A 22,456-nucleotide genomic window follows, 5' to 3' on the forward strand; every position below is an offset into this window, starting at 1 on the left:
CTCTCCAGGGAGGTATAAGACCAAGCATTAGATTACATTTTTAGCTCTCCAGATATCCCTTTGTATAAACCTCAGATGGGTCAGCGACAGGTGTGGACATTTGGTCAATTATTTCAGGATGTGCTTTATGAAAGAAATGACATTTCAGGAAGGATTTAAACCTCACTATGATTTTTGTTTCAGAGACCCAAAGCCTTTTCCCACCCTGTCTGCCCCACACCCTCTAGTTAAAGCTGTGGTAAGTGACACTAGCAGAGGACTAGCCTGGTTCTGCTTCTAGGACCTACCATGGGGCAGCCTGTGCCTTTTCATCTCTACCTGTCCCCAGCTTGAATGCTTTGTAGACTTCTGAGGTGCCCACACACTTGAGACTGGGGTGAGAGGATATAATCCAAAGGCACATTTCCTCCTGAAAGAAGAAAGCCCACCCTATCCTGTACCAGGTATCATGTTTGCTTAATCACACCCATTTTTTTGCTCAAGTCATGAAGATGAGGGCACAAAGATAGACATCTGCTGTAAACATAAGAGCAGCCTCCTTTACCAGCTCCCTCCTTGCCTTCTTCCTAGGGCAGAGCTTGCTCCTGTGGCATCTGGAACTTGCCTGGGCATGTGGGATGATCCTTCATAAGGCTGCCAGGTAGATGGCCATCCAGGCAAAGCCAGGACCAGTAGAAAGCCACTGGTCCACTGCAGACTTCCATGGTTATCTTGATCACCCTGTCGTCAGAGATGTTGAAGACAACTGAGGTGCCCAGTGCCCAGTCTTCAGGAGTGACAGGGAGGGCATCATGAAGTAGGTTAGATTAGTCCTTTCAGAGTCTCTTCTAATTCTAAATCCTGAGGAGTTCCATTGATGACACTCACTCCCTTCTCTGTTGCATACATGAACCTTCTCCCTGCCCTTTGTGTGGTTACCAGAAGCAGGCAGGAATGGAAAGGAACCCTCCTTTCCTCTCTGGGAACAGCTTCCCTGTTTCCTTGGTTTACCTCAGGTCACCTGTTCCAGAAGCCTCATGACTACTCTACACATCCTGTATCATCAGTAACTTTCTGGGCTGTTTTGTCCCCTTCACTGAGTCAAGAGCTCTTTGAGTAAAGCAAGAGACTGAGGCTTTATTCATCTTGCTTTTGCAGGGGGAAGGCCACAAAGGTTTATGAATAAACAAGCAAAGTAACTTACAGTTCCAGAGAAAGATGGTCTATAGGGGACAATAACACCCTCAACAGTGTCTTTCAAGGTATGTCCAGTGGAGAGAACCACATGTGTCCCACCCCATTCCCTAAAGTCTCTCTGGCTCTGAGTTGGGGTGGGCTGCTGGACTGTTGTGCTGGTAGAGTGTTGGGGCTCCCACAGGTTAGTGCAGGGGAGGCCCAGGACTGCAGAGCTACCAGTTCCCATAGGCTCTATCCGCACACCCATTCCTGAAGCCTTTGGCATGGATGGAGCTCACCATGACTGGAGCATGACTTTGCCAGGTCTTGGCCAACAGTAGAAGTTATGTTTTGGGGGCCTGGATCCAAAGAAAGAGAGGCCTGAGAGCATCAAGAACCAAAGAGGAGCATGCCCACCTCTGCCCTGGGTCAGCCTGCATAGGCTGTGAGCCCCTGTCTGGGCAGGATTTCCATGTTTGAGAGGGAGAAACACAGGCAGCACTGGCTTCCCTGGGCCCCAGCTGGGTCAGGGAGACAGTGAGGATCCCTTGAACTTTAAGCCTCTAAGCCTGCCTTTCCAATTTCCCACCAAGGCCCTTCCACCTCCAGTGGTCCCATCTACTGTTTCCTGCCCCAAACAGAGCATGGCTTGTCCCTTGAATGTTCCAGGCATTCCTGACTCCTCCTTGTGCTCACATATCTGTCTGGCCCTGATGATTTTCTCTTCTTTGTGTCCTATCTGCTACTGCACACCAGAGGCCCTGCTCCAGCCCCTCTGCTTCCAGGAAGCCTGGTTCCCCCATCCCAGCTCTCCTGAGCCCCTTTTTGCTCCTCCTCCCTCCTCCCTGATCCCCATGGTCTTCTCCCATTTCCCTGAGTGTGAAAGTATCTTTCTGGCAGTCTGGGATTTTCCAGGGACTGTGATCAGGGCTCCTTTTCATCCCTAGCCAATCCTGGCAGAGTCTCACTAGAAGTGGGCAACTCTGCTCTCCCAAACTTCTCCCTTCACTCCTTTGTCTCCTCTGAATTGAGCACTTGGACACGGGGCAGGGTTAAGAGAGACATGGACCTCCACAGACCAAGGAGGAAGAATGTACTCCTTTATTCCCTGTATGAGAGACTGCTATGGGAGCAGCCAGCACGAATGGGGTTGGGGGGCTGGCTTGGTCTTGGAGACTCAGCCTTGCAGTGACAAAGACACTGCTGGCCCCACAGATAGGGCAGGTCCAGGTGGGGGCTGTTGCCCCTTCTTCAGAGCTTCTCCAGATAGGAACCAGGTACAAAGCCACGCTGCCCATTCTGTTCCACTGTCCACCAGCCGTCCTCCCCTTCTAGGATGACCTCCAGGATGTCCCCAGCAGAGATGTCCAGCTCATCAGAATTCTTGGCAACAGAATGAAAATGCATCAAGCTGGAGGGGCCTGTTTAGAGGGTCTGGTTGGGCAAACCCCCTCCCCAAGCCATAAATTTGAGCTTGTTCCTATGTGGGCTGAGTTAGTTGAGACATGCCCATCCTCCTGGGGCTATAGAATAAGGCCTCTCTCTTGGCTGGAGCAGCCCTTGGAGACATGGGGTGTGGGACATGGGACTCAGCCGCCTGTCCACCCCAGCCTCCTGGTTTGTCATTGCAGGCCTCCCACAAACCCAGCTTCTTCCCTGTTGTCCCTTCTCTCACTCTGCTTTAGGCACACAGTGACCTTAGTAAGTCAGGGGCCAGGTGTACTGGTCATGACCATGCCCAAGGGGTACCTTACACAGCCTCCCCTCTGCTGGTGAGCTCCCTTGAGTTTCCTCAGTTCTGCTTGCCCCTATCACAAACACACAATCCTTCTTCTGGCCTGTCTCCCCTGCCAGGGTTTTGGGAATCAGTCCAGACTGATTTGGCAATCTACTTTGCAGCCCACCCAGCCTGAGTGGGTGCTTGGCCTCAGTCCAGACTGATATGGGGTCTGTCTCTATATCCTTCACCCCAAAGCAGGGAACAGTTCAGACTCTATGGGGAACTCGGCACAGCTGCCCTGTGACTCCTTGACCCATCATCTCCACATGGACCACACAAAACCAAACCCCCAGCACAGTTGTGGGACTTATTCTGGCCATGTTTTTGGCACCCAATGCCATGGAGAACAGAGCCCTAACCTGAGGGTGCAGAGCTTGAACCTTGGACCATTTTCTGCAGGTAGCTCAAGTTCTGTCAATCTGACTGTACATGTGTACATGGATGCACACAAGGGCACATACAATGTCAGTATCTGGGCACCACATGTATGTGTGTGAACAGATTCAGGGAGACACGGGCCCTGGTACCCTATTCATCAACATTCACTCAACAGATACTTATAGAGCCCCTCCTAAGTGCTGGGTGCAACTTTAAGGACAAACACATAGAGCATACTTACAGTTCATGTACCTACGTATGAACTCACCCTTGGGTATCCCTGTGCCCTGCTGAGAAGGAGAGGAGGGCAAGGGCCTCACCTGGGCTTTGTAGTCATAGACCACCCTGTAGTCCCGGGCTGGCAGGGTCGGGGGTCCTGGTGCCTCCTGCACTGCGACAGCAACGTAGACACCCTCATTCTGATTGGGGGTGGGAGTCAGGGTGTCTGTGGAGGCTGAGAGCAGAGTGAGGCCTGGAGCCCACCCCTTTCATAGGACATTGGTCCCTGGAGGCCCCCCTGCATGGAGCATCCCCAGAGTGGCTTAGCCTTTTTCTCCCCATAGTAGTTGGAGGGCCCATCTGGGCATGTAAAAGTCCTCTCCTTCACCCCTGGATCACAGTTGTTTGGAGGTCCCCACATCACACCCAGCCAGTTACCTGCAGAGGCTGCTGACTGTGCAGTCTTGGGACTTCCATGCAGCAGCCCAGAGAATCTAAGGACAGGGAAGAAAGCAGGTAGGTCCTTCAGGGAGGGAATAAGGCAGGGAGCCCTCAGAGCTCTAGTGGTGGGGCTACTTCCAGCCTCCAGATTCTGATGTGATTTATGGGGTGCTCCTCAGGCATGAGGGTTCCCCAAAGGGTGGTTCCAGTGGCCTTTTCCCAGCAGCACCCTCTCAGAACCTCACACTGTAACCTCCTCTCAGCACCTAGCCCCAGCAGGTCCTTGCTCCAGCCTCCTCTGATGGGCAATAAGCCATCCCTCAGAGGCTGGCACACTCACACCCACTATGATTATCATCTGCATGGGTCTACAGCCTGCCTCCCTGAGGCCCCATCCTGATCCAGCCCACCCAGCTACTCCCCAAGCAAAGTGGTACTCACTGTACATGTGAGTTCTAGTACAAGGGGGAGGGGGGAACCTTTTCTTTTTTTAGTTGATTTCAGAGAGGAAGGGTGAGGGAAAGAGAGAGAGATAGAAACATCAATGAAGAGAGAGATTAATTGATTTGCTGCCTCCTGAACCCCCCACTTGGGGAGCAAGCCCGCAACCTGGGCATGTGCCCTGACCGGGAATGGAGCTGTGACCTCCTGGTTCATAGATTACGCGCAACCACTGAGCTACGCTGGTTGGGCCTTTTTTCTGCCAAGGGCCATTTGGATATTTATAGTATCACTCAAGGGCCATACAAAATTGTCAACTTAAAAACTAGCCTTCTATATTTGGTCAAACATTTAATTAACTCACCCCTAATGCCTTGACAGGGCCACACCAAATGATTTTCAGGGCCTTATATGGCCCACAGGCCAGACATTCTCCATCTCTGCAGTAGGCAGTGTTTGGCTAATTCACCCCTCTCCTGTGCCTGGCTCAGCCCTGGACTGAGCTGGAGTTATGAAGGTTCAAAAAAGAAATGGAACAAGCAAGAGGCGGATACTGGGGTTACCCCATGAAGCTAACAGCGCTAAAGGATAAATAAGTAGAGGCTGATGCTGTGTACTTGCCTCAGGAAAGGCTGCCTGGTGGAGTCAAATTTTGAAAGACTTAGCTTTAACAGGCAGAGACTGGGGTGCAAGGCATTGCCAGTGAACAGGAGAGGGGATGCAAAAGTGCAGAGCAGGGACTTGACAGGGGGAGGAGTTTGGGGAGTGGAGGCTGGAGAATCCAATGCAGCGCTGTTCCCCCCCTCCTGCCCCCAAATTCCCCCCCCCCCCATCCCCATCCCCTGGCCCCACACACAAACACGCAGGATTTGTGGAGTAATGGCTTGTGAGTAGACAGGCAGGCCTACCTGGCACACATTATAAGGCCTTTTGCTAACACAGGCTGTGCAGGCATAGCAACTATGGCACACTACTGGTGGGAGTGAGGACACTGAGGGAGGGGAGAGAGGTTAAATCCAGCAAGGTAGTGGCTGGAAGGAGCAGAGCTCATTGAGGCTGGTGTGTGCCCTGCCTCACTGCCCTGCTTTCCCAGAGTTGTTTACACTAGCAACTCCAATTCCTCCCTTCACTCACTTCCCAGCCACTGTTCCCTGCTCCTCCCCACCCTGCCTAATTTTTGACTCTCCAGACAGCAGCCTCTCCCACCTCCTATCTCTCCTCCACCCAGCGGGACCCCCCCTTTCTCTCTTTTATCTTAACGGAGCACTTCTTTTTGTCCTTTCTTTTTCAATTTTTAAATTACAGTTGACATACAGGTGTACAAATAGTGATTAGACATTTATATACCTTATGAAGTGATCACCCTGATAAGTCTAGTACCAATCTGGCACCATACATACATATTACAATACTATTGCCTGTAGTCCCTATGCTATACTTTACATCTCTGGTGAGTATTTTTATAACTGACAATGTGTGCTTCTTATTCCCTTCACCTTTTTCACTCATTCTCCCAACTTTCCTCCCATCAGACAACCATCAATTTGTTCTCTGTATGTATGAGTTTGTTTCTGCTTTGTTTGTTCCTTTATTTTGTTCTTTAGAGTCCACATATAAGTGAAACTGTATGGTATTTGTCTTTCTCTGACTGACTTATTTCACTTAACATATGCCCTCTAAGTCCATCCATGTTGTCGCACATAGCTGCTAGAAGCTAATTCCAGCATGTCATAAATGCAAGAAGTTTCATCAAAAGGTTGATGGAACCTTGAGGATTGCCTGCTGGAAATAGCTAAGGGCATTTCCCCACACCTAAAGATTTGCATAGATGATTGCTTGCTGCCAGACAGCTGAGAGTATTTTAATTTACGTGTTATTGCCTCATACTGGCCAAACACCTGAACAGCCATAGGCAGTTCCCCCAATCTGACAATGGATTCTGTATACTAAACCTTGCCTTTGATATGTATATCTACCTTGCTTTAGGACAATTTGTGTTAATAAAAAGCAAGGGGTCCTGAGACAAGGAGGACTTGGTTTCTGTAGCTAAGTCTTCTCTGGCTCCCCAAAATGCCTTCCAAAATTATGTTTTGTCTCTTGACCAGTGATGGCAAACCTATGACGCGTGTCAGAGGTGACACGCGAACTCATTTTTTTGGTTGATTTTCTTTGTTAAATGGCATTTAAATATATAAAATAAATATCAAAAATATAAATCTTTGTTTTACTATGGTTGCAAATATCAAAAAATTTCTATATGTGACACGGCACCAGAGTTAAGTTAGGGTTTTTCAAACTGCTGACACAGCGAGCTCAAAAGGTTCGCTATCACTGCTCTAGACTCATAATAATTTACTGCAGCCCCTTCTCCATGAACCCTTCCTGAACTCTTCTAGATGCTGGACAAGACCCCCCAGCACATAGCAAGATTTCATTATTTTTTATGGCCAAGTAATATTCCATTGTATCTATATAATGCATCTTCTTTAGCCAATCATCTATTGGTGGGCGCTTAGGTTGCTTCCATATCTTGGCTGTTGTAAATAATGCTTCAATGAACATAGGGGTGCAGATAACTTTTGAATTAGTGTTTTGGATTTCTTCAGATAAATAACCCAGAAGTGGAATTCCTGGCCCATATGGGTTCTATTTTTAGTTTTTTGAGGACACTCCATACTATTTTCTACAGTGGCTGCACTGACCTGCATTCCCACCAACAGTGCATGAGGGTTCCCTTTTCTTCACATCCTTACCAAAACTTGTTGATTATTAATGATAACCATTCTGACAGGTGTGAGGTGATATCTCATGTGGTTTCAATGTGCATTTCCCTGATGATTAGTGACATTGAGCATCTTTTCATATGAATATTGGCCATCTGTAGGTCCTCTTTGGAGAAATGTCCACTGCCCATTTTTAAATCAGATTGTTTGTGTTTTTGTTGTTGAACTCTGAGTTTTTTATATACTTTAGATATTAACCCCTTGTCAATAGGTTGTGTTTCCCTTTTGTTGATGGTGTCCTTCATAGTACAAAAACTTTTAAGTTTGACATAGTTACATTTGTCTATTTTTGCTTTTTTTTCCCTTGCTCGAAGAAACATATTTAAAAAAATATTGCTAAGACCAATGTCAAAGAGTTTATTGCTTAAGTTTTCTTTTGAGAGTTTTATGGTTCCAGGTCTTACATTTAAGTCTTTAATCTATTTTGAATTTATTCTTGTATATGGTATAAGAAAGTGATTTAACTTCATTTTTTTGCATGTATCTGTCCAATTTTTCCCAACACCATTTATTGAATAAACTGTCTTTAACCCTTTATCTTTAATCTTGCCTCCTTTGTCATAGATTAATTAACCATACAGGCATGAGTTTATTTCTAGGCTCTCTATTCTGTTTAATTGACTTATGTGTCTGTTTTTATGCCACTACCATGCTGTTTTGTTTACTATAGCCTTACAGTGCTATCAGGTAATATGATACCTCCAACTTTGTTTTTCTTTCTTAAGATTGCTGTGGTTATTTGGGCTCTATATGGTTCCATATAAATTTCTGGATTATTTGTTCTAGTTCTGTAAAAAAAAAATGCCCTTGGTCTTTTGATAGGGATTGCATTGAATCTATAGATTGTTTTGGGTAGTATTGGCATTTTAATGATATTAATTCTTCATGAGCATGGTATATGCTTCCATTTATTTGTGTCTTCTTCAATGTCTTATAGTTTTCGTAATATAGATTTTTTACCTCCTTGCTTAAATTTATTCCTAGGTATTTTATTCTTTTTTATGCAATTATGTATGGATTTGTTTTCTTAATTTCTCTTTTATTATTGGTATACACAAAGGCAACCAACTTCTGAATATTAATTTTGTATCCTGCTATTTAACTGAATTCATTTATTAGATCCAATAGATTTTTGAGTGGAATCTTTGGGTTTCTCTCTATATAGTATCATGTCATCTGCAAATAATGATAGTTTTACTTCTTAATTTCCAATTTGGAATGTCTTTTATTTATATTTCTTGTCTGATTGCTGTGGCTAAGACTTCCAACACTATATTCAGTAATAGTCTGAGTGGGTATCTTTGTCATGTTTCATTTCTGTCCTTTGTTGACACTGTCCCAGGTAAGCTTTTTCATCCTTTTTTTTTTTTTAAATGACCACCTATGATGGGATACATGTCCTCATTGGGGGTGCAAGGAGACCTAAATACCCCAAGATTTTGGGTAACATTGTGAGGTTATGAATGTCCTTTTTCTGGGGCCACTGCCTTGTCGAAGTTCTCAGAGGAGTGTGCTGTGCTCCCTGCTCTGAGCTGAGGTGGTTCTCATGAGCCTCTGCTTCCTGGAGGCTTCCTGCATGGGGCTCCTGAGGTCTTGGAAATGAGTAGTCCTCAGAGGGCTGGGAGCTCCATCGACAACCCCCCTCCCACCCCCGCTCCAGTCCCACCCCATTTCCCTTGTCTACTTCCCAAAGGCAGGGCCTTCTCTGCACAAGGTTGGCTGGAGAGAGGAGGTCATGACAGCCTCAGGCTGAGGGTTGGGTACAGGTACCATGTAAAACCCACAGATGCTCCTAGATGCCCATAGACAGGGTATATGGGCCCCTCCAGAATCTGGCTGCTGGGGGTGCTCTCTGAGCAGGCTAAGGTGCTACAGTTGCCTGTCATCCAAGGCCTAAAGCAACAGGATCCTTTGGTTCTGAGTCTGATCCCAACACTCATGGGCCCTAGACCTAAAGAAGGAGAGTGACTTGTGCAAGTGATACACTGAGACATGGCACTAGGATCTTATCACAGCTAGGCCAAGGAAGGGCTCCTGAAGAGCCTGGAGAATTTTCCAAAAGTACTGGCTGTGAGGCCTGCTCCTATGCCCTGATCCTGCACCAGAGGGAGAGTGTCTTCACTGTAGCCTGACAGTCCAGGGCACCAACCCAAGTTAGCAGCAGGGTCCCCTACCAGAGAAAAGGAAGTCAGCCCAGAGGTTGAAGCCTAAGGTGTATGCTGGGACTCCCTGGAGCTCTCAGCATTCACTAATGAATAAGTTGGATGTGATTATTTGTTTAATGCCTGGGCCCCCTTGGGGTGAAGGTGTCATGAAGTCAGGTTGAAGCTGTCTTGTTCCCAGAGAGTACTCAGCACTTGAACACTGCATCAGGCACATAGTAGATGGTTAATAAATACACGTGAAACAGCCAGGTGAAGGAAGAGAGTCTGGACCTGCTTCTCCCCCCTTCCCCTTTATATCCCCCACCTCAGCATCAAAGTAGGTGTCTCACCTTTTTATCATGCCACAGGAAGGTTGTATGCCAGGGTTGCCAGATGATATGGTGACTTCCCGATCATAGTAGTTCTGGTAGGGTACTGGAGCTATAGGTAGTAAGCTGTGAGGTCCAGGGTGGCCAAGGGCAGGGCAGGAAAAACCTCTGCCACCTGATACCCCAACCTGTCCCCATCCAGAAAACCAGACTGGGGCCCTACTTTCCCATCCTTGGCCCTGGCCTGCCCTTACATTTGAGGAACAGGCCTCTCTCACTTCTATGAGAGACCCCACTGTGGGCACCACCAAGAATGAATATTCTGGACTCATAATTTAGAGGAACCAAACTGGCTGGGGTAGGGGCTCTGAAGAGGCTCTCCACATCCACTCCCTTTCTGAATATTGTAGTGTTATTAAGCTCTGCTCATCCTCTGCCTTAGGGGAACATACTATCCTTGGCCCCTCCCTGAGATCTGGCCACATCTCCTCCACCCAGAAGGGATCTATGAACCACCCGAGTCCTGTCTTGGCAGTTGAGGCTCAGAGAATTTGGGCAAGGCTTCCTAGGGACAGACAGGCCTGGACCCAGAGGCCATGCTGCCTATGGGTCTGGGCTTTACCTGGGGGCTCAGTGCCTGTACTCTTGGCCTGGATGAAGCTGTTGATGTCGGCTTCCACACTGCAGCCTTCCAGCGTCACCCGAACCTCCTCGTAGAGCTGGAGGTGGGAAAGAACAGAGGCTGAGGGGCCAGGCTTCACCTCAATGTTCATCCTCATCACAGCCCTCTTTTTCTATGACTCTGAACTCTGGCCAGGGGCTTCCACCACCTCACAGGCCTTCTATGCACAGCTCAGTGCCTGTATTCAGAGGAGTCTTGGGGTGTATCTGTCCCAGGCCTTCCTAAGGGGTCAGAGCCCTGGCTGATAGCATCTCCTGGCTCCTGAGCACCTCCTAGGCACAAGACCCTATGCAAGGGACTTAACTCACTTCTGTCCTCTATAGTAGATATTATTCCCTCCATTTTAGAGATGAGGAAACTCAGAGAAGGAAAGTGACTTGCCCAATATCACAGAGCAAGAATTCAGTGCAGCTGAGCTTTATTCCAGTATGGCAGGATAAGAGCCCACCTTTCTTCCTCTGCCACAGGAGGCCACTCAGGTGGGTTCAAGTCATTTGGGTGGAGGGAGGGACCCAAAACCTTACAGCTCATGGAGGAGAGATCAGGTAAAGAACAGCAGTGAGCACCAGGGAGTCAGAGCTGCCTCAAGAGAGCTCATGGCTCTGGAGTTATATTAACAGTGGTCAGAGACCCTGGTAGAGAGGTATTGGCCCCTTTCTGCTGGGTAGGACCCACCCCAATCACCCAGCATCTTCATCTAGCTAAGTAAGGGAACCAGAATACCCAAGAGATGTCTGGGGGACAGAAAAGGGACTGGACCTCAGTTCCTACAAAGGGGAAGCCTAGAGCAGAGCAGCCCAGCATCCTCCAGCCTTTCTGCAGGCCTCTTTTCACCTCTCTTCTTAACAAGGGCAGAAAGAACACATACTCAGAGTAGAGTCAAGACCTTGGACTAAGGGTGAGGAAAGAAGGCAGATGCCAGGGTAACCACAGAAGCACAGTCTTCCAGGCAGTGAGGCCATAACCCTGGACAATACTGACTTCCCTGTCCTTGGGGTCCTGGGGCACAGATTGAAGCCTAAGGTGTTTGCTGACAGACCCAGAGGGACCTGGGCATACTGTTGCCCAGAAGTTGCCCTTTCTTTATGCCCCTCCCCTACCAAATCACTTTGTTCCCTCCCCGTCCTTGGCCCCCTGACCTCATCATCCTTGACGCACTGCATGGAGAGCTGGTTGCAGTGCACCCATAGGGCATTTCGGAGGATGGTCAGCCTGTCAAACTCTTGAAGCTGGAAGGCCTGGTTATGGGAGGGAGGGAGATGAGAAGTGAGAAGGGAGCTGCAGAGCCAGGCCAGGCTGGGCCCCACTCAACAGCTCAGCTGGGGCTGACAAGCCAGACTCCCTCTGCTGAAAGCCAAGTTTAACCAAAAAACCCTTGCTGGAGGTCTCCACCCCCACATCTGTGCCAGCACCTCAGGCTTTTGATAGGGAGGTTGTGTTCCTTGTGGAGTTCCTGCCTCCACCCTCTTTCCAAGCCCTACCACACACTGGAAAGGCCCCAGGAAGATGTCATGAGAGGAGCAGTCCTGAGGGGCCCAAGGAAGCTATGGGTTTTGTCTGGGTCTCAGTTTTGGCTTCAACAAAAAGGGATGAAGGATGCCTGCCTGAAACAAAGGGAGCCAGTACATAAAGCTAGGCAGTGAGCTCCCTGGGTTAGGGACCCAGCAGGGGACTGGAGAGTGAATGCATGAGTGAATGAATGAAGGAATAAGGCTTTTCCCCCACCCCACTGCCTTATTTCCCCCCATGAAGTGGCTGGAGCAGGGACGAATGTCTTTCCTATTTTGTAGCTGGGGAAACTGAGGCCCAGTGTAACTCACCTCACAGGTGGTTTGATGTTCCTGCTCCCACTCGCCTCGTACCTTCTCCAGATGCTCAATGTTCTGTCTGTACACCCGCTCTAGAAACACAAGTGGCCCTCAGGGAGGCCAACAGCCTAGACACCTGCTTCCACTGCTCGCCCCTTGGTTCCTGCAATGCTCCTGCTCAGAGTGCCCTCTTCCCCAGACAAACCTGCCCTGGCTGCTGGTACCTCATTTGGGCACTTGTCAGGGCCACCCACTATGGTACTGCCCCTTTTGGGGTGACTCTGTTGTGCTCTGAATTGCCCAAGTCTGGAGCGGAGCCCATATATCCAAAGCCAGAGTCCAGATGTTTTGCCATTCCTGGGTCCCACCCTCTCACTTTCCAGATGAGAAACTGAGGGCAGTACTGAAGGAGAGTAGGGAGGAGTATGGTAGCTGTTGGGCTGGGGACTCAGCAGGCTTGGCCATGGAGAGGCAGAGCAGAAGGGAGACCCTTTTCAGGAGAAGGAAGCAGGGTGAAATTTCTGACCTAAGAGGTATGCTGGTAGAGACAAGTGGTATTGGGTTTTTGGCATCAGGTGAAAGACAGAGGAGACAGACCCAGAGAAGGCAGTGTGTGTGTGTGTGTGTGTGTGTGTGTGTGTGTGTGTGTGAGAGAGAGAGAGAGAGAGAGAGAGAGAGAGAGAGAGAGAGAGAGAAGAGAGATTTGAGTGGGTCTGTCTGCCATGATGGTGACTGTGAAAGTCCTGTACTCTAGACCCCGATGACTTTGGTTGGAATGTAGTCAACACCACTATTGACTCCGTGACCTTGGGCAAGTTATTTAACCTCTCTGTGCCTCATCTGTTAAAAAAGGGGATAATAATAATAATATCAGTCACCTCATAGGATTGTTGTGCAAATTAGTTAAAGCACCAAGAATAGTCTTGGCAAATGAGAGAACATGAATATTTTTATTTTACTTGCGTAAGTATGGAAGTGAGAGTGATGACTTATGACACTGTAGTCACCTGTGAGTTTGTACATCCCCAGGGTAGGAAAGTGTGCAGTGTTGGGAAGGTCTGTCCAATCCACCGCCTAGGTCTAAGGAGGCAGGTGGGCCACCTACCTGCCTCCATGGCTGAGTCCTTGCACTGCTTGGCTTTGTTCTGGCTCTGAGGAGGCAAAGGAAAAACAGTGCTGAGCCTCTGTTCTGGAGACTACCCAGACCCAGCTTAGGACTCCCAGCCTCCTGGGTGACTGAAGTGCCTCTGTCACAACCCTCCCTGACCACCCAGGGGACACTCAGGAGCCAACTTGTGAACAAGTTCCATCATTTACTCCAGCTTCACCCCACAAAGGACTACAATAAAAAAGGTTTTAATAAAAAAGAAGTAAAAACAGAAACTTGCAGCCCATGAAAACTAGATATCAGGACCTAGAAAGAGAAATATAAATCAGGAGTCAGGACCTGAGGCTCCATGTGGCCAGTGCTGAATCTACTGGTTGGGACTTAGGCTCTGGTTCCCAACTTGCTGCCCCCAAATTCACCCCCAACCTCCTGCCCTCTCTGGGCCTCAGTTTTCCTGTATATGCAATGGGCAAAAGGTGTTCTTGGGCTCTGGTAGCTCTGCTACCCCCACTCTGGCCCAGAGACCAGAGTAATCATGAGTTTGGGCTCAGGATGACTTAGGTTTGGATCCTTTCTCTGTTGCTTCCTGGCACTGAGACCTTGGACAATCCACTCACCATCACTGGGCCTTAGTTTTCTTTCTGTGACATGGGCCCACTGTGCCCCTCTCCAAGGGTTATGTGAGAGTTAGCATCTGCTCTCATTGCCCTGTGATCTCTGGGCCTGGGCTGCAGAGGGCTTGCTTTGAGGAATTGGTCCTTGGGTGTAGCCAGGAGATGGCAAAAGGGGATCAAGCTGACCCTGTAAATTCATGCCCCAAGATTCTAGGAAACCCATTTTACAGATGAGAATGTGAAGTTCAGAGAGGGGTGGGAAGCTAGTATGTTCCATATGCAGACCTTGCCTGGTTGGGGTGGGGTCCTACTGTACCCCTTCCCTGCCTTACTTACCCTGCCCCAACTCTGGGAGACAACATATGGCCTCAGTGGCCCCACAAACCTTTTCCACCTGTTTCTGTTGGCCGCTGATGCTAATACGCTCGAAGGCCTGCTCGGCGTCATCTGCGTCCCGGCACTTCTGCTCATATGTCTTCTTGGACTGGACATGTACAAGGGTGTGACTTGCGGGGGCCCAGAGTGAGGCTCTCTGAGCCCAGTCTCCCTTCTTCCTGTTAGGGGCTATGAATGGAGAGGGGGCCTCCTCCCCAGGGACAGGGATCTGAAGGTCCAGAATAAGAGGGAGAGGGAGTCTTGTTCCCATACCTCTACCCACTGGGGACATTGTAGCCCTGCCCAAGGCCCCAGCCTTTTCAGAGGGGAGATCATATTAAACCACCAGTAAGTCCCTGAAAATACCTTGCATCCTCATGATACTAATAGCCTCTGCACATGCTATCCCCTTTCATGGAACCTTTTTCTCCTCACCCAGTATCCTAAGAGACACAGCTCAGGGGTCCCTTCTCCCTCCACCCTTGGAGTCTACAGCTGACAGCATGGATCACACTGTGGGCCACTGTTTGATACTGACCACCTTCCTATCAGTCAAGAGTCTCCCATGAACAGTGCCAGGGCTGATCCATGTGGGGCTTTGGTACCCAGTGCAGCCCCGAACACATGGATGTTCCTGGATAAAGATCTGAGGCAAGCCTTCTCCCAGGTGCCCATCCTAGGTCTCCTGGGGTCCACACTTTGGGCTCTGCATCCTTCACGGCCCAAGAGCCTTGCACCCACCTCCATGACCTTCTTATAGAGTGACAGCTTGCTCTTCTGAACACGGTCCATGACAGCCTCGTACTGCAGGGGACATGAAGCTCTTAGTGGGGGGGAGGGGGAGGCTGTGGCCTATGAACAGTCCCCTAGGCCAAGAGGATGGGGCTCCCCTGGGATGAGGTGTAGCACTTTTCCCCCTCTCCCAGCTCTGAAAGGCATAGTGACAAGATGTCCTCCTCTCCTATTGCCTGTTCTTTTACAATTACTGCTCAGAACAGAAAGCTAGAGAAGCCCAGGACAGGTGTATGTCCACCGTGTCCTCTCATTGGCTGCAGACTCCAGCCAGGACTTGGTCTGTAGCTGGAGAATATCCAACTTACATGTGTATACATACATACACATACACACACACACACACACATACACAGAGTCCTCACAAGCCTCTGCACCCACTCACAGCTGTCACACACTGTGTACACACGTTAGTTCCACATGACACACATGCAGAAGTACACACTAAAAGGCCCCCATGATCCTACTGCTCTCACTGCTCCATTGCTCCCACTGCTCCTACTTGCATACACAGGCCTTCACATACACACTCACAGAGTGCCCATAGACACCATTCACAAGTATACACAAGCACACTCCTATGTTCCCCTTATACAGGCCTATTCACACTTAGTCATGGCCACACGCAGGTACACAGGCCATTGCACCTTCAACTCTCCTCCCAGGCAGCTTGTTCAAATAGAGAAGACAAAACTCAGCCTAGACAGAGAATTGGAATAAGCTGTGAGAAGAATCAGAAATGAAATGACCCTTATGTTGGGGCTGGAGCCATTTTGTGTCTGAGGTCACAGTAGGGCATGTGCCAGTGGAGAGATCTCAGGCAAGCACCTGGTCACATACAAATACACTGAGGCACACGAACATGCTCATAGGTGTGCACACATGTGTGCCTACAAACCCACACACACACACACACACACATACAGGCCCACATACACACATGCCCAAGCATGTGCACACATATGCCCAGGCAGGCTTCCCCTAACACTATATCACAGCTCTCAACTTGTGGAGGTTCTGGCCGATCTAGGGAAGGTGTTGGTCTGTCCAAAACAGCTTTTGCAAACATGTAGACCTTCTGGCCACAGGAGAGCTTAAAGTAGCCAGCCTGGGGCCTCACTGTCACAGCAAGTGCTCTGCATGCTCTACAGGCAAGTCCCCTCTCCAAAAAGTCACCTGTTCCAGCATCTCAAGGTAGCACAGGCTTCTGGAGCTAGCTTTGGGGACCCACTGTCTGCTCAGGAACCCAAATTTAGAATCCCAAAAGTCTGAGACCCTACCTGGCCAGATGGGTAGACAGGGAGGGCAGCCACATTGAATTTCTGTGGCCAGAGCCAATAATTAGAGCTGGTGCCCTATCTGTGAAGACTAATGGGGACCTGGTCTGGGATGGATACCCAAAGCTTAGGCAGTGGGCATAAATGTCCCATCCTGCAAGAAGAAAACTGAGGCACAGAGAGGGGAAGTAGCTGGGTGAGGACACCAAAGCCCAGCCTAGCCCCAACAATAAGCTGACACCTTTTTCTCCTTTACAGCTCAGTTGTATGGACGTTTCCATTTTCATTTTTTTTGTATATTTCACAAGAATCCTTTCTCTCCAAGTAAGAAATATTTCTGTGTGCTGATGTCTCCCTCCCTGTCCAGAGCAATACCCTTATCACTAAGACCCTAGAGTCTGAGCATGTGTCCTCACTTGTCCTCCCAGCAGGCCATATACTCAGCCAATCAGTCTCAGGTTTTGGGAGGGGACTCTGGGTCACAGAGATCACCAAGCCCACCTCCCACCCCACCACTGCAGCTTTTCTGACACATAGCCTTCAACCTCTGCTTGCACACTTCCCATGAGAGAGCCTCACTTCCTTTCCATGCAGTTCTTCCATCTAGAAATAGCCATGCCTTACACCTGGGTGAGAAGTATTGTGGATGCTGAAGTAAGCGTAACACCCCCTAATACCAACAGGCTATGTTTCCCCCCTCAGCCTTGGGCAGCACTGCAGAGTGGCCAGTGACTGGTTCCAGGTCTGCTTTTCTCCCAGAAAAACAGCTTGGATCCTTGGGCTCAGGACCAGTCTTTGGTGACTCCCCAATTTAGTTTTCTTTCTTTGGATAATTCCAAGCTGTCACTGTCCCTCTACAGTCTGCTGTGATAGGATGGTCAACAAGACTGATGTCTTCTCCTCTTTCTGATGGCTCAGGGAAGGACCCCCAGGGGGGCTCCTAGGCCTGTGAGCTGAGCCCTTCCCTTTTTACTTCAAATCACCCTCACCCCCAAACCTGGGGTACTGCCCCCATACTCCATGGGACCGTTGGCCCCAGGGACTTTATTTTGGTGGGAAGGCCCTAGGTCACTCACTCACATACACTGACCTAGGGTCCATCTCCTCCCACCTCCAGAGTGAAGATGGCCACCTCCCACTTGGGGTCTTGGTGATGGAGGAACACCCCAGCACCTGCTTCACCTTTTTTCTCTGCTCCTTCTGCCTCTCTCGGAAGTCCTCAAGGCTGCGGAGCTCCTCACGCAGGGCCAGGGCCAGCTGCATGTGGGAGTTGCCAATGTCTTCCATTTCTGAGGGCAGAGTATAGACATTGGTCTCCCACATCAGACTGATGGGTGTCAGCCACATACACATTCATCCCACCTAAGTTAGTTTCTGTCATCCCAAATCCTCCGTTAGTCCCACAGACTTGTGTGCAGCCTAAACTCCTCTCCTGGCCAGAATCCATCCACCTCTGTCTATGTTCCCAGAAGGCCCTTTTACCCTACAGCCTGGAGTAGAAGACAATTGTGACTTACGCTGCTTCAGGGAGTCAAATGAGGCCCTAAGGGAGCTGCAAAAAAGAGAGGCCAGGGTCAGCAGGAGGATAATGCAGTGGAACCTGAAGTCCCACCAAACCCCAGAAACTTTATTTTGGTGGGAAGGCCCTAGGTCACTCACTCACATACACTGACCTAGATAGACCCAAGGGAGCTGGGATTTCTAGAAGGCAAACCTTTTTCTTTGGAAATTATAAAGCAATCAAATCTCCCCACTGGGGCAGAATGCTCCTGGCTTCTGCATGTCCTCAGGGCCCCTTTCCTCCCTCCTTGGAGCCCCTCTCCTGGCTGAGGTAGGAGGAGGCAGGGTTTAGACCTGGATTTAGGCAGGTGGCCTGGAGGATATTTTGGAGGAAGCTGGATGGGAGGGGGCAAGCAGGGAAGGGGTGAAGGAGGAGAGAAATGTGGGGAGGGCATCAGGGAGAACAGGATGTGCAGATGAGAACAGTGGGAGACTATTTCTGGCCCCTGGCTGGGGTGGCTTGGTGGACACTGGTGACACCTCTGAGGGGGACCCAGGAGGGAAGATAAGGAGTTTACTTTATGGTGTGCTGAACCTGAGGTGCCTGAGAGAAACCAGAAGAAGGAGTCATAAGGCAGCAGGGTGGGCAGCAGGGAGAGCAGGAAGGGAAGAGGCTGGCACCTGGCATGGAAGGTAGGGGAAGACACCAGAGGGTAGGGGTTGCCTGATGGAACAAATAAAAATACAGGACTACAATTAAATTTGGACTTAGATCAAACAACTAATACATTTTTAGTATGTATTCCCCATTAAATATTTGAACGTACTTACATTTAAAAAGCTCTTGTTATTTATCTGAAATCCAAACTTAACTGGGAATACTGTATTTTACCTGGCAACCTTGCCGAGGGGGCTTGTACACAGAACCATGAACCAAGTTGAGGCCTAAGCAAAGATGTTGGAGCCCAGCCAGGACTAAGTTCTGTCGGCTGATAGATAATGTGGCACCATGAGGCAGAGTGCTCTTTGGGTCAGAAACAGCGTGGGTGGGCAGAGTGCCCATCAGCTTTCAGAGGGGTGAGTTCCCTGTTTTGTGCAGGAGAGGTGATTTGGAATCCCAGCATAGGAACCCAGCAGGCCCTGGATAGGAGCTCCTGTTCTGGATTCCCACATGCAGATGCTAGAGCCAGCCAACCTGGGTTCAGTCCAGGCTCTGTGTAACCTTGGACAAGTTAATTATACTCTTTGTGTCTCAGTTCCCCTTTTGTAAAATGGGGATAATAATAACACAAACAGGATTATTGTGAGGATTAAATGAATTTATATGTACAAAGCATCTCTGTTGGGATCCAGATATTGTGCAGCCCTTTCCTGAGTCCACAACTGCACACCCCCCAGTTCTGGGGGTCACCCAGGCCCCTGAACCTAGCCTGAGCTATATCTCCAGTGTTCCATGTAAGAGTTTGTTCATTCCCAGGGGTAAAATTCTCTGCCTGTGTTTGTAGCCTCTTAATCAAGGAGGCAAAATCCACTGTGGCTTTCCCCTCACCAGGATGCTTGAGGAGCCACAGTGAGTGGAAGCAGATAGGGAAACTGAGGCCAGAGAATGTCCAGGCTTATTGGGGTCATGCAGAGGCAACAGGGACATGTTCTGTCCTGGATGCATCTGGCAGCTGCCCTTGGCCCAGCCTTTCTGCAGAGCAATGCGCAGGTCCGCTGGTGGCCACATGGCCATACAACATCTGCCCAGGACACCCCAGGGCTCCTGCCCTCTTGCCGGCATCTCCTAGCAATCCATGCAAGGCAGGCTTCCAGGGGACTCCTTCATCCCATTGGACAGTCAGGGAAACTGAGGCCAAGCAGATGCAGCACCCTGGCAGGACCCACAGGGATCCGAGCCTAGAGAACTGTGGGGGGTCCACTCAATGCCAGACCCCTAGCCCTAAACTAAGTGAATTTCAAAGTGTAATTTGCACATTGGCAGCATCAACATTATCTGGAGGTTTGTTGGAAATGCAGATCCTCAGGCTCCACCCCAGTCCTGAAATAGAAACTCACAATGGGGCCCAGAATACTGTATTAAGCCTCAGGTACTGCTGATGTCCATTCAAATGTGAGAGCTGCTGGCCTAAATTATTCAATCCTCATAACTCTCATCAGGGGAATGGCCTTAAACTCTTGTAGAGGATTTGGGGACCATTTGAAGTCTTTCTCTGCCCCACGAGACCCAGCAAAGATAGTTTCTCTTAGCTTTTCTATCATCCCCAGGTTCTTCCCCTTTGCCATTCAGAAAAACTGTTTCCAAGATCTTGAACTCTCCTCTATTGTGTCTTCTTTGCATGTCAAGGGCAGGAACCCCGGGCAGACCTCTGCCCTCTGCTATTAGTCACTGCTATCCTTGTGTATATCTCATCCAGATGCCCCTTTTGACTTGGCTCTCAGGATGTTCAGCCTGAAATTCTATGCTCAAACACAGCCTACATTTCCAATATAAATATTGTCTTTTGTAACGTTTCCACCATGTGGCATGACCCACCTCAGGCCCCTGCTTTGGCCTCCCTACCCACTGCCCACCGGCTCACCAGGAGGCTGCTGCCTCCCAGCTGATAGGAGTGGCTCCTCTCACCTCCCTGTGCTGGAGGCTGGGCCTGAAGTGAGTTGGTGTCAGAGGACCCCTTCTGGTAACAGGGCCCGCTTGTCTCCCTCCAACATCCTTAGTGATATCTTCATTCTCTGAGCTCAGAGGAAGAGAAATTATGGAAACAACAGCAACAACAAAACCCTCTCCTGATAGGAAAACCACAGCATTTTAGGCTATGACAGGTGGGAGTGATGTGGGAATGTAATGGTGTAAGTCCATCCTCCTTCAGGAGCTGTCCTTGCTTGAGGTAACCACAGAGAGGCTTACAAGGAAATTGGCTCCAACCCTGCCCACCTTGATTCTTTTTCATTTCCTGAATCCCTGCCCTTTGCAGCTTCTGGAAGCACATGCCCAGCACCCAGGATGAGCAAGTGGGGGAGGAGGTGCAGCTTTTGGGGGGAGGTGATATTTCAGCCAAAGCTCAAAGTGCAGGTACACTGGAGAGGGAAGAGATAGGGGTCAACAGTCAGAGTAAAGGCCTGGCAGTTGGAAGGAAGAGTCCAGGTGAGCTTTCTGCAGGGCTAGAAGCAATAGTGATAGAGTCCTCTGCCTTCCTAATGTTGTCTTTAAAATGCATTGAAAGGGCTTATGGGATCTCTTGAGTGTGGGGACCAAGTCTTATTTGTGCATTCTCCATTGCCCAGTGGATGTTTGCTGATTTAATATGCGAAGGAGGTGAATGAGAAAAATCATTTGAAGACAGGAATAACCTCCCTTTAATGTATGTGGTTGATCCTCCAGACCCCAGTGAGGTTTCTGGCCAGTCTGAGGGCAAGGCTGATGCAGAAATGCTTCATCTTCCGGCAGCAGAGGCGAGGGAGGCCAATCAGCTCTGCCCTTTTGGCTCTCGCTGGGCTATTTCTGGGGTCACTTAACTTCCTGCTTTGTTGTCTGTTTGCCTCCACCAAACCTGTGCATCCCCTGCCCTCTGCCTGCCCTCCAAGGGACTGAGAATGAGCATCTTGTGGGACCTGGGGATCTTGGCCATGTGGAGGCTAAGGGCTCCCTCTACAGGAGGAGGTGCCATCCCCCAAGCTAAATAGTCAAGCCACCTTTCCCAGAGGGGCTAACCACAAATATACTTCCACAAATGTCCACAACACAGAAGTGACCCAGGCTGTCATTCACTCTTTCCACAAAGAGCCCTCCAGGTTGGTGTGGGAATGGGGTGATCTGATCAAATCCAAGACCCTGATAGTTAGGCAAAGCTAGAGTGTCTGGGAGAATTTCCTGGAGGTGATAGGCATTAGAGGGTTCTAAAGGGAGGGAAGATGAAATCACCCTCAGTGTACTAGACTCTGGCTTCAGGATGGTGGGGCCCTTTATTTTATTTATTTTTAAAATTTTGAATCCCCCTGACTTAGTGTGGGGAAATTCATAGTAGGTGCTCCATACATGTTTGCTGAATAAATGGATGGGTATGGGTACTTGGTTCATAGTTAGAGAAAGGAATAATGGAATGGTCTCACTAACCCTGGTATATGCCATGGGACTCAACAGCAATACTTATTAAGAACCTATTGTGTGCTGGGAGCTGCATGGGGCATGGCTCTAAGGGAGGCAGCCAGTGAGCTGAGATTATTCCATTCCTGCCTCTGAATGTGCCTTGCACTTTCCCACCTCCAGCTTTTGTCCATGTCAGTCCTTTGGCAGAAAGACACCTCCCCTCCATTTCTACATTTCCCAGGGTGTTTCCTCCCTAGTCCTCCCTATTCCACCCTGCTGTGCCCTGCTCCTCTGGTCGGCGCAGGTTGATAGGGAGTTGGAGGCAGTGCTGGTTTGCACACACTACTCCTGGCCTGCTCTGGACCCTCCATGGTTGAGCTGTAAAGGCCCCTGCAGGTTTTGTTTCTGTCTCTCCTGCTGCAGGTTCAGCATACCCAGCCTAGGCTCCAGCTCCTCCCGGTGGGCAACAAGGCAGACCCAGACTCTATTCCTTGCCCCAGCCTGGGGCTCCCATGTTGGAGGAAGGCTCCCCCTCCAGGGGCT

At 49.5% G+C, this 22,456-nt stretch overlaps 1 protein-coding gene across 7 annotated transcripts in view; it reads right to left on the minus strand.

Annotated features, from left to right (window-relative positions):
* Positions 1-2,237: 2,237 nt before the first annotated feature.
* Positions 2,238-22,456, minus strand: part of PSTPIP1 (proline-serine-threonine phosphatase interacting protein 1) — a 45,575-nt gene continuing 25,356 nt past the window's right edge. For 2 of the 7 annotated variants that reach the window (XM_036350010.1, XM_036349960.1), the window contains 11 exons: positions 17,844-17,878; positions 17,509-17,615; positions 14,999-15,061; positions 14,268-14,366; positions 13,168-13,311; positions 11,492-11,590; positions 10,293-10,389; positions 9,692-9,782; positions 3,971-4,026; positions 3,634-3,785; positions 2,238-2,538 (listed from right to left, as the gene is read on the minus strand). In XM_036350010.1, the coding sequence (XP_036205903.1) occupies positions 2,407-2,538; positions 3,634-3,785; positions 3,971-4,026; positions 9,692-9,782; positions 10,293-10,389; positions 11,492-11,590; positions 13,168-13,311; positions 14,268-14,366; positions 14,999-15,061; positions 17,509-17,615; positions 17,844-17,878 (1,075 nt within the window). In that variant the 3' untranslated portion in view covers positions 2,238-2,406. Of the gene's footprint in view, positions 2,539-3,633; positions 3,786-3,970; positions 4,027-9,691; positions 9,783-10,292; positions 10,390-11,491; positions 11,591-12,172; positions 12,253-13,167; positions 13,312-14,267; positions 14,367-14,998; positions 15,062-17,508; positions 17,616-17,843; positions 17,879-22,456 lie in introns of all 7 variants that reach the window. The other 5 variants (XM_036349970.1, XM_036349987.1, XM_036349978.1 and 2 more) reach the window with 5 other exon arrangements.

The sequence above is a fragment of the Myotis myotis genome, unplaced genomic scaffold (genome assembly GCF_014108235.1).
Source record: "Myotis myotis isolate mMyoMyo1 unplaced genomic scaffold, mMyoMyo1.p scaffold_m19_p_1, whole genome shotgun sequence".
Lineage (NCBI taxonomy): Eukaryota > Metazoa > Chordata > Mammalia > Chiroptera > Vespertilionidae > Myotis > Myotis myotis.